Source organism: Cydia fagiglandana, chromosome 8 (assembly GCF_963556715.1).
Source record: "Cydia fagiglandana chromosome 8, ilCydFagi1.1, whole genome shotgun sequence".
Classification (NCBI taxonomy): domain Eukaryota; kingdom Metazoa; phylum Arthropoda; class Insecta; order Lepidoptera; family Tortricidae; genus Cydia; species Cydia fagiglandana.
Window position 1 is genome coordinate 14,632,470 of NC_085939.1, and position 14,967 is coordinate 14,647,436.

At 37.1% G+C, this 14,967-nt stretch overlaps 1 protein-coding gene across 1 annotated transcript; it reads right to left on the minus strand.

The window, feature by feature from the left end:
• Nucleotides 1-14,003, minus strand: LOC134666782 (proton-coupled amino acid transporter-like protein CG1139). The gene is made up of 9 exons (XM_063524067.1): nucleotides 13,958-14,003; nucleotides 12,512-12,628; nucleotides 11,709-11,859; nucleotides 6,487-6,608; nucleotides 4,821-4,905; nucleotides 3,724-3,968; nucleotides 2,395-2,607; nucleotides 1,698-1,867; nucleotides 1-296 (listed from the first exon to the last, which is right to left on the minus strand). The coding sequence occupies exons 1-9, from the start codon at nucleotides 13,993-13,995 to the stop codon at nucleotides 16-18; spliced, it is 1,422 nt and encodes a 473-aa protein (XP_063380137.1). The 5' UTR covers nucleotides 13,996-14,003; the 3' UTR covers nucleotides 1-15.
• Nucleotides 14,004-14,967: the final 964 nt, after the last annotated feature.

Consider the following 14,967-nt stretch of genomic DNA (forward strand, 5'->3'; position numbering starts at 1 on the left):
GGTTTACAAATACAATCATGTCAAGGTATCATTTTCATTATGTACTTCTGGGCCAATGATAAATTCTTCAATCAGCCCTAAGACAGACACATAAGCTCCAGACACAAGGGCTATGATGGACACGATTGCTATTATGATATCCTTGTAAATGATGTAGTTGAATCGGCCAGTGTCCCGGTCCCAGCGGTAAACGATTTCGATGATGGCAGGGAAGAGGAGACCCAGAGTGGACAAGAAGACGGCACCCACGAAGCTGATCACCAACTCCAAGTTCGGGAAGGCTGCGGCGATACCGACTGTGAACAAACATATATTTCATCTAGTTAACCTGTCTACAGGACCATGTATAACGTATATAAGATCACAGACAATATCTATGTATACTAAATCGCCTTTCGACCTTTATAGTTCGTTTTTTAGCATTAGAAAAAAGGTAAACATTCTTGGCGTGTATTTTGTATTGAAAAAACACTTTTGAAAAAATAAGTCACGGCAAATACCAATTAAGTATGAATCATAATTATACGAGTATTTAATAGGTACTTAGTTACGGATTTATAAAAAGCGTTTTTCAATTAAAAGCCTTTTTCTAATGCTAAGGAAATTTTTTAGTTCCAATTTATTTAATTTCTACTATTTTATGTCGCACTGTATGAGTGACGCAGGATTCTGCAAGAGGTTCCTGTCTGGCCAAGCAGTCATAACACTCCTCCGTCTTTCTCGCGTTATCCCGGAATTTTGCCACGGCTCATGAGAGCCTGGGGTCCGCTTGACAACTAATCCCATGATTTGACGTAGGCACTAGTTTTTACGAAAGCGACTGCCATCTGACCTTCCAACCCAGAGGGTAAACTAGGCCTTATAGGGATTAGTCCGGTTTCCTCACGATGTTTTCCTTCACCGAAAAGCGACTGGTAAATATCAAATGATATTTCGTACATAAGTTCCGAAAAACTTATTGGTACGAGCCGGGGTTTGAATCCGCGACCTTCAGATTGCAAGTCGCACGCTCTCACCGCTATGCCACCAGCGCTTCAGCAGCAGCAGTCATAACATAACACTTTTATCACTAAACTCTTTGCGCTTTGAGTATAGTTTGTCGATTTGTAGCTGTACTGGCCCCGAACTGCTAATCCTTTTTCTATTGTTAAGTAAAACCGCACGTAACCGGAGACAATGAAATGTATCCTTCTCAGTCTTTATTAATTAATCAAAATTAATTATTAGGTACTCGTTCAAATAAAAAATCATTCGTAAACTCGTAGCATTAATAAAAATTCATGACATCGACTAACAACTACTTCGTTATTTTATTGATATTTTTACCCAGTTTAGATTTTTTATTTTTTTTATTAAGATGCAGTGTACCTAACTATTAAGTAGGTATGTATGTAGGTAAATATTTTTGTAATGGTCTAATCTTGCATGTTAAATTTGACCCACTTCCCGACTTGCAATGAAGCTGAAAATTTGCATAAGTAGGTACGTCGAGTGACAATGCAATATAATGGTACCAGCAAGCTGATCTGACGATGGAGACAGGAGGTGGCCATAGGAACTAACAACAACGAAACCTAATTGAGTTAGGGAATTGTCTCGATGAGTATTGGGTATTAGTTGCCTATGGAAGAAAAGTCAGTCAACGATAAAAAATACCAAAAATGAAAACAAAATTTTTGCCAAAAACTATTACTTACCTGTTAATATTACGACGAGAGTCCTGGTGGTTATTTGGAAGACGTTTTCAAATTTGCTTGACACGCGGTTTTTCGTCATCCTCGTTATTATTTCCATGGACACGTATAATTGTAGAGGAAACGAGAAGTATATTACGATAGCCATTAACAACTTCGTTGCTTGCGCGAGCCTGAAAGAAAAATAGGTAGACATTAAAGGGGTCAACATTATTTTCATTGCCTTGTTTTTGTTCCCATGAGGTTGAAGAACTAATGGCTGAACTTAACACCATGAGGGAAACTAAAGCTCACAGACTCCATTGGTTGGACCACCTTGAGAGAATAGATGAAGATCGGAACGTGAAAAGACCTGGGCCGCCCAGCAGGAGAACATCCTATCGGACGCCTCAGGTATCGCTGGGCTGGGGCGACATGGTGGAAGCGGATCTGGGTGAACAATTGGCGAGAGGTCGCACAGGACCGATAAAAGTGTCGCTGTCTTGTCTCGGAAGCTAAGTCTCATTTTGGGGCGCTGAGACAACGGAGTAAGTAGGTAGCTAGTACCTAAGCGTTTTATTTTCCAAAAAATGTGACAGAGCGGAGCTTTAGGAAACAGATGAATTGAGTTTTTTTTTCTCTAAACATTATATGCAGCTTACATCTAAGACTACTACTTATGGTATCACATAAATAACATTACCTATATCTGTAGACTTACTTGTCATGCTCTGGTAAATTTAAAGTAATGCTTCCCTTTACTATCTCCCCGTACTGCACATATCCAAAGAATCCAAAAAGAGCGTACAGCACTATAACGATAACCATGGAAATATTCAAAACTCCTGGACATCCGAGGAACTGCTCCGGTTTCTTCATCTCATTCTCTACAGGCATGACTACTCCGATGCCCTCCATTGCGAATATAACGGTGCTAAAATAAAATAAAAGTTGCTTATAATTTGGATCTTCAAGAGCTACTTGCACCATCCCACTAATCCGGAGTCAACCAGTTAAACCTGGAGTTACCGTGGTTACCAGTACAATTTGACAATAGGATAATGGTTTAACCGCTAACCCAGTGTCAATATTTACAGGTAACCATGGCAACTCCAGATTTTACCGGTTAACCCCGGCTTAGTGAATAGTGAAAGGGTATCGTCTTGGGGCGTCCCATTCGTTTTTCGTCAAGTCCTTAAATTAGTCCTATTCTGCTTTCGTCACCCATTCTACATTCGTCATAATCGTCGGCGGCTTTCAATGTAGAATGCGTGACGAAAGCAGAGTAGGATTAATTTAAGAACTTGACGAAAAACGAATGGGACGACCCAAGACGATACCAGTGAAAGTGGCCCCAAGGGACTAGTCGCATTTTAGCAGCTCCGTCTATCGATTTGTTACGCGGTAGCCAATTTGAACAACAACGATGGAGGGAAATCAGCATTTCCAATTCAATATCTCATAATATCTACGGTAATAAAAACATAATAGATACCTATTTCCTCAATCTACCCGATCTTATGCCAAACTCCAGTGAATAAATTTGGGATAACTTTATTGGCGTTAAAATGAGGAATTAAGCAGATGTTGATTTATTTTGGTTGTTCAAGGTTATTTTGGCAGTAAAGATATGAAATAGTCATTTGTTCTTCGAATTAAAAACCATCTAGAGTTAGACCAATATAACTCTGCAGCGATTATCTAGCACAGAGCCACAGATTAATAGTACTAGATACAGAAGACTCACTCTCTAACAAAACGCGTCTGTTACAATCAGGACTCTCGACTCGAGGTATGTACCTTATTGTGTCTGCGGATAATTGGCAGAAACCTTACCTGACGAAGAGAGGCCACTGCGAAACTTACTATGTATAGGTACTACGATAAAAGAAATTGATTTCTTTACCAATTCCTCGTAACAGGAGGACTTAAAATTGTTATCAGATCGCTAGCGATTCTTTTTATTCGTATTTCAATGAGCTATAGAAAACATTTATCAAAAAGATCTCAGAGATAAATCATGAATTTTAGACTCTTGAACGAAACTTACCTGAAAAAGAGGGGCCACGTGGAAACATTAGCAACCATCTCCCTCTCACTGACCGATGGCAAGTGAGAGAAAATATAGTACATGGTGGCACCAAACACGATCACGATTAGTGCGTTCGCCAGACCAGAAACTGGGACCAAGTACTTTAGGTTCCTAATTTGACATAGCAGTACTAGCGGTACTAGGGTAAGTACGCAATACGTCTGTATAGATAGTTGCGAGTCCGGTACTAGCACATCTACTACCTGAAATTAAATATACACTTTAGCATTTTTAGGGCCAATGGCACCATCCCATTAACCCTTTATAAGGCATAAAAGTGTCAGAAATTATGCAAAATTGAACCCTATTACTTTGAAATAAAGTGCAAAATCAGGTGGGAAATATATTCCCTCTGCCTTATAAAGGCTTAACCCGGGGTTGAGCGGTTAAACCCTTAACCCAGTGTCAAATTGTACTGGTAACCATGGTAACTTCAGGTTTAACCGGTTAACCAGGGTTAGTGAAATGGTGGAACTGCAAGTGACGCACAGAAGCAGTTATATACTTAGGGTGTTTTTTTACCTTTAGCCATATTTTGCGAGGTGAATAAAGTAGATTTTGGACAAGTCTTCCAATAGGTATATAGGTAATGACTTACATTAAACAGTGCATTAAATTAAACGTTTTCTTTAAACATGAAAAATCCATGAAAAAATCATACTAAAACTACACATAATTGCAAGGGCACACTCTAACCAAATTCATAAAGGGGCCCACAGTTTACCAGTTCGCCGGACGATATCATCCTGTCAGTTTTTCGGAACTTTTAATCTATGGGCCCCTTAAAATGAGTGGTTTTGATAGAAAAAAAAACCCGAAAACATTTTTACTTATTTTCATTTGTAGCATCGATACCCTGCTCACCACAGCAATAATTATAATTTTAGTATAAAATAGCATTGATATAGCCGAGGTATCTGATTAGAAAATTTTTAAACAGAAACAGAGTCTGTTTGGAAAGATAAGAGTCGTGGAATGTATTGGGCCCTATACATTCCACGATTCTTTTCTTTCCGCACAGACTATACTTTCAGAGCTATCTTCCGTATACAAACCTCTTTAATAGATGAACCAATGAATACAACGTACACACACAGGACACTTATATACGTTAGTAGCAGTGAGAAGTCCACCAACACTCTAAAAAAGAAAAAAAAACATAATTTTGTATGTACATTCAGGTATAAAAGACATTCGTAAAAAGTCAAGAGAGTAAGGGCACGTAAGTGAATTGTATAAATATAAGAAAACGTCTGTATATGATGGACGGATAAAACAAGAAGACTGATACTGTCTATGTCCTATGTCGTAGTAAAATTGTAAGATTCGACATTTTACAAACGGCGTCGTAATTTTACAGAATAAATGTTTTATCACGTTTGCAAATTGCCGAAAGCAAATTGTTAGTTCGCTTCATAGTGTCAACGTCAAAAATGATGGATGACCATGGTTTGCTGTTTTAGAAATTTATATTAACTTTTCCTTATACCACACATCCATCACGGCCATCAAAATCACAAGGTCACCCAAAACCGAATCAGAGCACCCCACTATCCACGTGGTCTTGTCTGTCTTACCTCTAAAGTGTAACTACAAAATTGAAGGAGTGCGGCCCTCGTCGCCCGCTGTGGCGGAGTACGGGAAAACGCTCGGTTTTGTCATAGTTTTGTAGTAGTAGTAGTAAACACTTTATTGCACAAAACAAGTACATAACACAGAGAGAATACAATAAATGTGTACAAAGGCGAACTTATCCCGTTTAGGGATCTCTTCCAGCTAACGTTTTGATGAGCAGCGTGGTAAATTAAAGAACTAATTCGACCAAAAAGCCGCGCCGTAAATTGCAAAATGCCGATTTTTTACAATTTGCCTTCAGCAATTTTACTAACGGCAGATTCTTACAATTTGCCTGCGACATCAATACAATGTCGCATTACTCCAATATTCAGCGCCATCTATTGAACCGAAAGTAGGTAATTTTGACTAGAGTTCTAAGCGCCGAACAAGATGGATGATAATATAAGACCTGTTGCGCTAGTGGCACCATCTGGCAATACCCTGAATATTGGGGTCCCCGATCTCGTAATGATTGATTGATTGATTTTAATGTTGTTGTCGCTTTTCTTGTTTTGTTCATCGAAATATATGACACCAATACGAAAGGGGACAACCTCCTCGAAATTGATTTTCCATACATTATATAACGTATTCCTTATTTTCTTCTCTAGATATTATAACATTATTGAAAATATTTTTACACAATTTGATGTATTTTATTTATTTATTTTAATCTTTATTGCACAATATAACAAATAAAGTACAAATGGCGGACTTAATGCCTAAAGGCATTCTCTACCAGTCAACCACCATAATTTAATCATAGCTACGCCCGACTAAAGTGTAAATCTAAAAATATCAAAAGGTCGGGCCTGGCTATAATTAAAATACCTACATCAAATTTTGTAAAAATATTTTCCATAATGTTAATATCCAGGGAGGAAAATAAGGACTACGTTTGTATAGAGAATCGATCGTCTCCTATCCTCTTAAGAAACGTTGTATACGTTTATACGACGCGATATGACGCAAGTTATTCAATTTAGAGACTTATTTTATTACCTATTTAGTTGCATAGTCGACGTTTCGACACTTCGTCATATAAATAGTAACTATCTAGTACTTATTCGACTTAAGGAAGAATAAGTACTTATCTATACTTACTTGAAAAAGTTGCTCCACGGCCTCAGTTTTTTGGGGCCGTACGCGAAGGCTGCGGCACACGTCTCAGAGAAGCTCATAGATGGCTTCTTGGCATCCACGCATACTTCTTGTGAGATTTTAACCTAAATTAAAAATTACAAATGAATAATTAATAAATACATATTATTTTTATTTATTAACATTTTTAAAACATAATAAAATAGTAAAGACTTTTTTTATTTAGCCCGTTTAATTTGACCCAAGTCGTAGTCGCTCAGTAGGGTGCCCACTGAAGGCTGCTCGCATTGCCCCGCTGATCCGTTGGGAAAAATATTGGCCAGCCCTCTGGTTACCGGAAACCTCTATGAGGCGCTTTGACAGCTCTTCATATAATATAAATACACATTAATATAAAAATAATTCAATTAAAATAGATACCTATTATGGAACATTATAGGTCGGTCCAATTCTGCCGGAACTCTCAAATAAAATGAAATACCCATACTAAAAAACTTAACCTCCTTTCTGTAACCTTATAATACATCTACATTACGAGTATGTATCTAATTCAATTTATGACGATGAATCTTTAAGGATAAAATCATTAGAATGATTAAAACTTTAAACGGAGGTAATTATCTCGAAACTCATGCGTTACCAACTCCGTAGGGCATGTTAGCTCAAAGACTAAACTTTAACTGGGCCACATTCATTGAATTGAGCCGCCATTTTGTAAACAGGTTCATTCTTTCAAACAAGATCTACTCGTTTGACTTTTGGTGTGTTCAGAGAAAATTTATAACTTCTTTTAATAAATAGAATTCCTGAAACTTCGTTTACATTCTTTTTTTTCTTTAAATCATTTGTCAGTTCTACAGCTTTAACAAAATCGTTAATAACAAAAAGTATTTAAAAATGCTGACAGCTGACACATCTAAAAACGTTCAACGGTTCAGCTTCCCAAAGTACATAAATTTCAAGCAAATTGAGTTAGGTACTTGAAATTTAAATTTGCTGAACGACTTAACAAATTTCACGGGTGAAGCAAAAAGCATTTAACATTTGTAATTAATTAAAAGGATTTAAATACGATGAAATATATTGCAAATGGATTTAAACGAAACAAATTGATACTTTTGTTTTTAAAAAGATTACACGAACTATCAAAAACAGAAAACTATTAGGTAGGTACGAGTACATGTATTTCAAATTAAATGTAAACATAAACGTTGTAATCTGATCATTCATTGTTAAATTATAGGTATTAAAGTGATATTCAAAATAATACGGACAGCTTTTAAATGAATTCCTAATAAATTATTAAATTGTTAAAACAACCGGGAAGGAGGGAAGGGTGTAATGACATCTTTTTGCCCCTTAAAGCATTTACGAGTAACCGGAGTCGCCTTTAAGAGCTTACCCCTCCGCCGAAAACCTTGCACAATTTGCAAACTTTTGTATGGATTGACGTTTATCTGACATATTTGTACGTTAAGTACATCCAAATCATGTACATTTAGCCATACATTTGACGTGCTCCTCCTCCGCAAAAATCGGCAAACTACTTTGTACAGAAAATGACAGCCAAGGCGTCTTCAGTTACTAAATGCTCCAAGTTTTGCCCCGGCTTGTCTCGCCTGCACGCGGGCCTACGGAAGTTTAATGGCTCCTCTACACGATGGGCCAGTGCCGGCCACTCCAAGGGACGCAGCTATGCGGTAGAATGAGATAGCAATATCACTTGCTCCCTCTAATGTATAAATGCGTCCCTTGGAGTGGCCGGCGTTGGCCCATAGCGTAGAGGAGCCATTAAACTTCCGTAGGCCCGCGTGCAGGCGAGACAAGCCGGGGCAAAACTTGGAGCATTTAGTAACTGAAGACGCCTTGGCTGTCATTTTCTGTACAAAGTAGTTTGCCGATTTTTGCGGAGGAGGAGCACGTAAGACTAAAATATAATAATTGTATTTAAATGTAATTTAACGTATGATATGTAAAAAAAAATATTAACATGTCAAATATAACACTTTCTTTTTGTAAATTTGATATCCCCGACCTCTTTTTATAACAAAAAACCGAGCAAATAGGCATTTTTGTGCAGCAGTGTTCACGCGCGCGTCTGGACTCGGTCTAGTGAAAAATCCAAGTGCAACTAGTTTTATTACCCGCGCTAGATTAGATTGACGCGCTAATCTTGTACCTCGGCAGAGGGGAAATAGTGCGAATGCCGCCTCCCTTCCGTGTTGCTCGAAGCCTAAAGATGTTTTATTAATGTGAGCTATAAATCAGAGACAGGCTCAACCTAAACTCCGACCCTTTAACGACGAGGACAATTTACAATCCTTTCTGAGAACCAAGGGGTCATCCATTAATTACGTCACACGAATTTCTAGGTTTTTTGACCCCTCCCCCCCTCCTTGTCACACTTGGTCACATTTGGCAAACCTCTCCCCCCTAGTGTGACGTCACATTTTTTCTACGAAATCGCCAAATCGAATTAAGTAAGTACCTAAGTATTATTAATATTTTATCAAAATATTTTTGACGATATAAATATTAGTACTTTTATAACCCAAAACTGCTTAGGAAAGAAAATTAAACGAATAAAAACGATTATCGTTTTAAAAACTTGTTATTTAAATGTACAGCGAATAAAATAATTTAAATAAATTTTCGGTTACTGATGAAGTTAAAGTGACGTCACCAAGTTTGTGTCTCCCCCCTCCCCCATGTCACAATATGTCACATTTTCTTGACCCCCTCCCTCCCCCTAAATGTGTGATGTAATTAATGGATGACCCCCCAGCTACCCGTAAGATGGCTGGTATAATCCGTAATGAAACTTTGAAACAATGGTAACAGATAAGCTCTTACTTGTGCCTAAAATATTCATTAGAATCCGGCAAGAGTGTGGTGAAAATAATAAATTAGGTACCGTAAAATGGGGTGAGTAGGGACGAAATTAAAGTTCAAAGCTGCACAACATTTTTTTTCTATATGCGGCACATTGATATATACAAAAAAAAATGTTCCGGATGTATGAATTTTAGTTTGTCAATGATAATTTGTTGTTTATTTTCATAACTTTAGAGATAAACACGAAATAGTAGGAAATCCCAGCTCACCCCGTAGATAGCTGGGGTGACGAGAGATTTCCTACTAACGTGAGTTTAGAAAATTGTTGGATCGACACTTTGGGATTCTGAACATTAAGGTAGAAGTTCTAGTGCTCGACGCTGCACTAGTATTCGACATAGGCACTTTATGTCAAAGTAATATAGGTTAAATTTGAACGGCGAAAAATTTTCTGTATTCAAATAATACTATTGCAGCCTCGAGCACTAGTACTTCTTACCTTATAATAGCTTGATTTGTTATTAGAATATATTATTTATGTAGCCTGTAAAAACCAACTCACCCCTTTCTCATCCCTCCTCACCATATTAAGGGTCATGGTAGACCCTCACATGGCAGAAGATATTAAGGGTCAACATTGGAAATCTATAACTTCCACTGTACTGTAGTTACCATATGTTCTTGTGAATAAACGTTCATTCATTCACCCCATTCATAACCCAACTATATGGCAGGAATATTTTTTATTACAAATATAATCACAGTTATTTTTGTAATCCATTACAGAGCAGTGTTGGTAAAAAAGTTTAATAAAAAAATATGTTTGACTCAAGTTCTTCAACTTTCAAAGGAATGTACATATAATACTTAACTAATAAGGAAAATAATTGTAATACCTAAGGGAAATAAGTCAGGAAAATTAAACCATCTCCTAATACTAAACGACAACATATAATTATATAAATAAAAACCCGACTGCGTGCAGCGTATTAATTTAAAATTAATTGACAAGGAAAATTTAGATCTTAAATAAAATTGTGATACAAAATGAAAAGTCAAAAAACAGATGTTTTTCAAGGTATAAAATGTTACTCAACATATTATTTAGTTTTAATATATTGTTTAGACAAGTGGCGGGAAAGAGGGGAGGCCTTTGCCCAGCAGTGGGACACACTAATAGGCTAAAAAATATATATATATATATTTTGTACAGTAGGTACAAACAGCAAAATTCTTAAATGTACATCGGTGGACCTTATTACAAAAGGCATAAGGTCCACCAGATGCATGGTACATAATAATATGGTGCTTTACGTGTCTATGTTGAAAATTTAAAGGACCATATACAGTGTGGAAAGATAAGTCGGGCCCTGGAGGGAAACTACCTTAAATCCTTAAGCTGGCTTTTTTTACTTAAAGGAGACATTCCTTTATTTTTAAAAAGATACAGAACTGCATTCAAAGATTTTCTAAAACTCTCTTGCCTCGCCCGGGACTCGAACCGACTAAAAATTCTAAAAAATAAAAACTCGCAATTTTATTCTAATAGTCGATACAGTTAATGTTAATGATAACATTTCTCCAAGAAACATTAGGTCTTACACTCGTATGTCGTACAAAATATCCATAAAATCTAATATTTAGTACTCAAGATTTTTATAGACAAGCCAAATTGAAGAAAAAAAGAAAAATTCTTCGAATGCAGTTTTGTTTCCCTCCAGGGCCCGACTTATCTTTCCACACTGTATACTGTAAAACGTTGCACGATACACGTGCAAATAGATAATTTGCAACTCGTGTTGATTTAATTTAAATAGTAGTTACATTGTGCAACGAGGGGGGGGGGTAAGTGAAATTTCACAAGAATCGGTTTATCCGGAATATCCGGACATTAGAAAGCGAAATGCCCGAGTTATAACGGCGACTTTCGCTAACGCTAAGCTTTGTGGTGTCCAGGCGAAATGCTTTGAAGTCGGGTTGAGACCAAACACTAACGAGATACAATTGGCTTGGAGATATTTGGTCTTTGTCTTGGTATCTTGTTTATTTGTTACATCGTGTTTATAGTTGCAAAAATAAGTACAAAAGCGGATTTGTTTTGTAATTATTCAAAGTCTGACGTAATTAGTCTGACCTTTGTTTGACGTAATTATTCAAAGTCTGAAATGATTGTCAGACTATCATTAGTCATAACTAATTTTGAAACCGTTAGCTTTTCAAGATTTTCGTAAAGTTTATGTAAGTTTAGGTTTGTTTTATGGCAATCATGAAAAGTTACGCGTTTCTGAGAAAACCAAATTATGACTAACGAAAATGTGGACAAACAATACATTATGACGTAGAAATTTATGGGAAATAATAGAGACCCTTACAGAAGTCTTAGGTCTTACCAACACAGATATAGTGTGTGTGCAGACATATCCGGCCAGTAAAGTCCCTATAGAACCAGCTACGAGGCCAGAGTGCTTGAAAGCGGCTGGCATCGCCAGAATGCCAGAACCTAGACATGCCTTCAGCAGGTGAAGTATTGAGCCGATTGTACTGAAAAAAAAAATTAAGACAAGTTTGCACGGATTGAAAGTTATTTATTTATACAAAACAGAATATCTAAATAGTAAGGATAAGTGAAAGGTCAACTCAATTCAAAGGTAGATGTTAAGAAAAGGTCAAGTCAAATTTTATTTTATTAACTTCATAAAATATTAATACATACTTAAAAATAAATAGAGACCGATGGAAAATATAAATGACATGCCGATTGTTATATCAAAACAGAGATTTGTGCAAGTATCCCCGCAAGTAGTTCAAAACGTGAAAGCTTAAAATATTATATAGATTTTGAAAGCCAGAGGCCAAGCTCAACGTAAGGCCTTAATATCCTAGTACAGGCAGGGGTGCGAAACTTCTAACTTCGGTCAAACTCGGCTCCGCTCGGCTCAGCATTGCTCCGAGCAATTATTAGGGTTGGCACCACTTGACTTCCTTTTGCGTGTACGACCACAGATAAGATAATCACTTGATTTTTGACAACCCTAAATAGCCGAAAGGGATAGTGCCATATATTAGAAAGGGACAGCATGATTCGACCCTGAACCGCTGTCAAACTTCGGTTTTGTAGGAAGTTTCCTTTCTGTACGGTAGTACTATTAATTATTCTGTGGTACAGGTTTGTAAACAACTTTGAGGCACTTACGAGTTAGGGTGCTGGAGTTCACGATGCTCGAACGGGTTGTAAGCCTTTTCATTCTTTTCATCACACGTCGCTATACTCAAGGATGACTTAAAACCTGGGTTGTCTTTTAAATTGGCTCTGAAATGAAACAAATAGACTTAGTTATCATTAGTAGGCAACTGCCAACCTGTGAGCTTGCATCTGGCCCGAATCGAGAAAAGTCAGATGTTTATTTTTGAACACGGGTACGACATGGGTAGTACATAAATCTTTCAAATGGGACCTTTAGGGTAGGGTTAAGAGGGAAATGAGAGAGAACACGTGATCGTCCATACAAAAAGAGGAAACGTTTTCCACTTCGAAATAATTTATAATCTCCATGATTTTTAGTATGTTATTGACACAATGAAAAACTAGGTTTATAAGTTTTCCTTCTTTCAAAATTTACAATTCGACGAAAAAAAAATATTTTTAGTAATAAAATGCTCCACACAGAATGTATCGAGGTTGTCCCGCCATCTCCGTTTGGGTCTTTCTCTGCCCCGAGATCGATCCTGTGGGATCCAGTCCGTATAGATACTTTGGCCCAGCGTTCTGGGTGCATTCCGCAGATGTGCCCTGCCCAGTCCCATTTCATCTTTTGCGGCCTTCATGCCCACATCCACAATGCCAGTTTTGGAACGCAGTTCGGTGTTTCTAATACGGTCGGTTCTATGAACACCCAGTATGGAGTGGAGTATCTGTGTGGAGTGGCGGGAGTGTGCATTAGACAGAGACAAGTGGCGGGAAAGAGGTGAGGCCTGTGTCCAGCAGTGGAACACATTATTAGGCTTAAAAATAAAAAGTGAAACCTATAAACCTAGAATATAGGTATTATGTTGAAGCGATCGACATCAAAATCAAAGTGATATGTTAAGATTTAGTTATTAGTGGAAAATCCCGAAATGGATATTGTATGGAAAAAGTTACTTTTGTCAGTACCTATCAGTGGCGGCGCGTCAAATATATCCATAGGCTAGCCGGGGCTAATTTGGCTTACATATTTTCTTTACAACTCTGCTCAAATGTCCAAAAACAGGCAAGCCGGCGGGAATCGGCTTTTATGGACGCGCCGCCACTGGTAACTACCTATATGAGGCTTTTGAGGGTATAAGAGGTGCTTGTTTAGTGGGACGTGGCCGGTTAAAATGGCCACAGCTCGGCCTTTTCAGCCACTGTGTTAAGCCGGGGTTGATTGTCGGGATGTCTACATATTCCTAGGTTTGAAATAATCATAGGCACACTCACTAGCACTTTCATATGAAGAAACGGTAAAAATCTCTTCGGTACAGACCTTATACAAAATTTTAACCAAATATGTTTCTTGCAATAAAATTGTTGCTTGTGAATTTCAAATAATAAAACTTGATAGTGCGCCGATTATATTGTCACACCAACACACGCGCTTTAATGAAAAAAAAAACTTACGATGAGTTAAAGTTGTTTTCTTCAACTTTTTTGTCCATGTTGTTACTTAACTAACCTGAAACAAAAATGTAAAACGCGCGTTTTAAAATTCAATTTTAGTTATACATAGCTATTCCTATTACCAATTTATATAGGTAATATATATTTATATTACCTAACCTAAATATATGGCTAACCTACGTAGGTTACCCATATATTTTAAGAGTCGGAAGTACTCGATTTCACACTCGTTCATATATTCTTGTTTACCGTCCTTAATATAGGTACAATGTACTATTCTAGTGTGATTCTAGTAGGTACTTTATTTCGTGCATGGTGTGAAATAATTCAGTAAACATGACTATTTTAAAATGTCAACTTTTGACAGCCAGAATTGATAATGTCCGTACATTGTTTTTAATTTTTTATATTATTTGACATTGTTAATAATTTAGTTAATTAATTGATTGCTAATAATGTTTTTTAAATTGTGTATTGCTTGACATTTGTATAGTTATAATCAATTGTTATTTCCCTACTTGACGATCATAATATAAATTCGTATAGATTAGTGTAAAATAATTTATATTGTAATTTAATATTATGAAATAAATAAATCTAAATCTAAATCATTGCCGTACAAACAGCGACACGTCTAAGTGTACATCGGTGGACCTTATTACAAAAGGCATAAGGTCCACCGTTGTACAACGTGACGGTCCGTTGTACATTTAATTGACAGTGTGGGCGAAGGTGCCGATGCCGAGCCCTGGCTACATTATCAGCTGTCAAATAAATTCGAATTACGACTTATTTTTAGTCTTTAAGATGAAACAGGAGCTGAATTTTAAATATTTTAGGTAAATATACCCGTCTCGCTAACGGAAGCGGCTCCTTAAACTAGTGCGATAAGGACAAGGCGAAAAATCCTGCGTAAAAATCTCAAAAATCGAGGTTTCGTACTCGACTGTTTCCTCCTCCAAAACTTAACCAATCCTAACCAAACGTGGAAATCTAAATGATTATGAAAT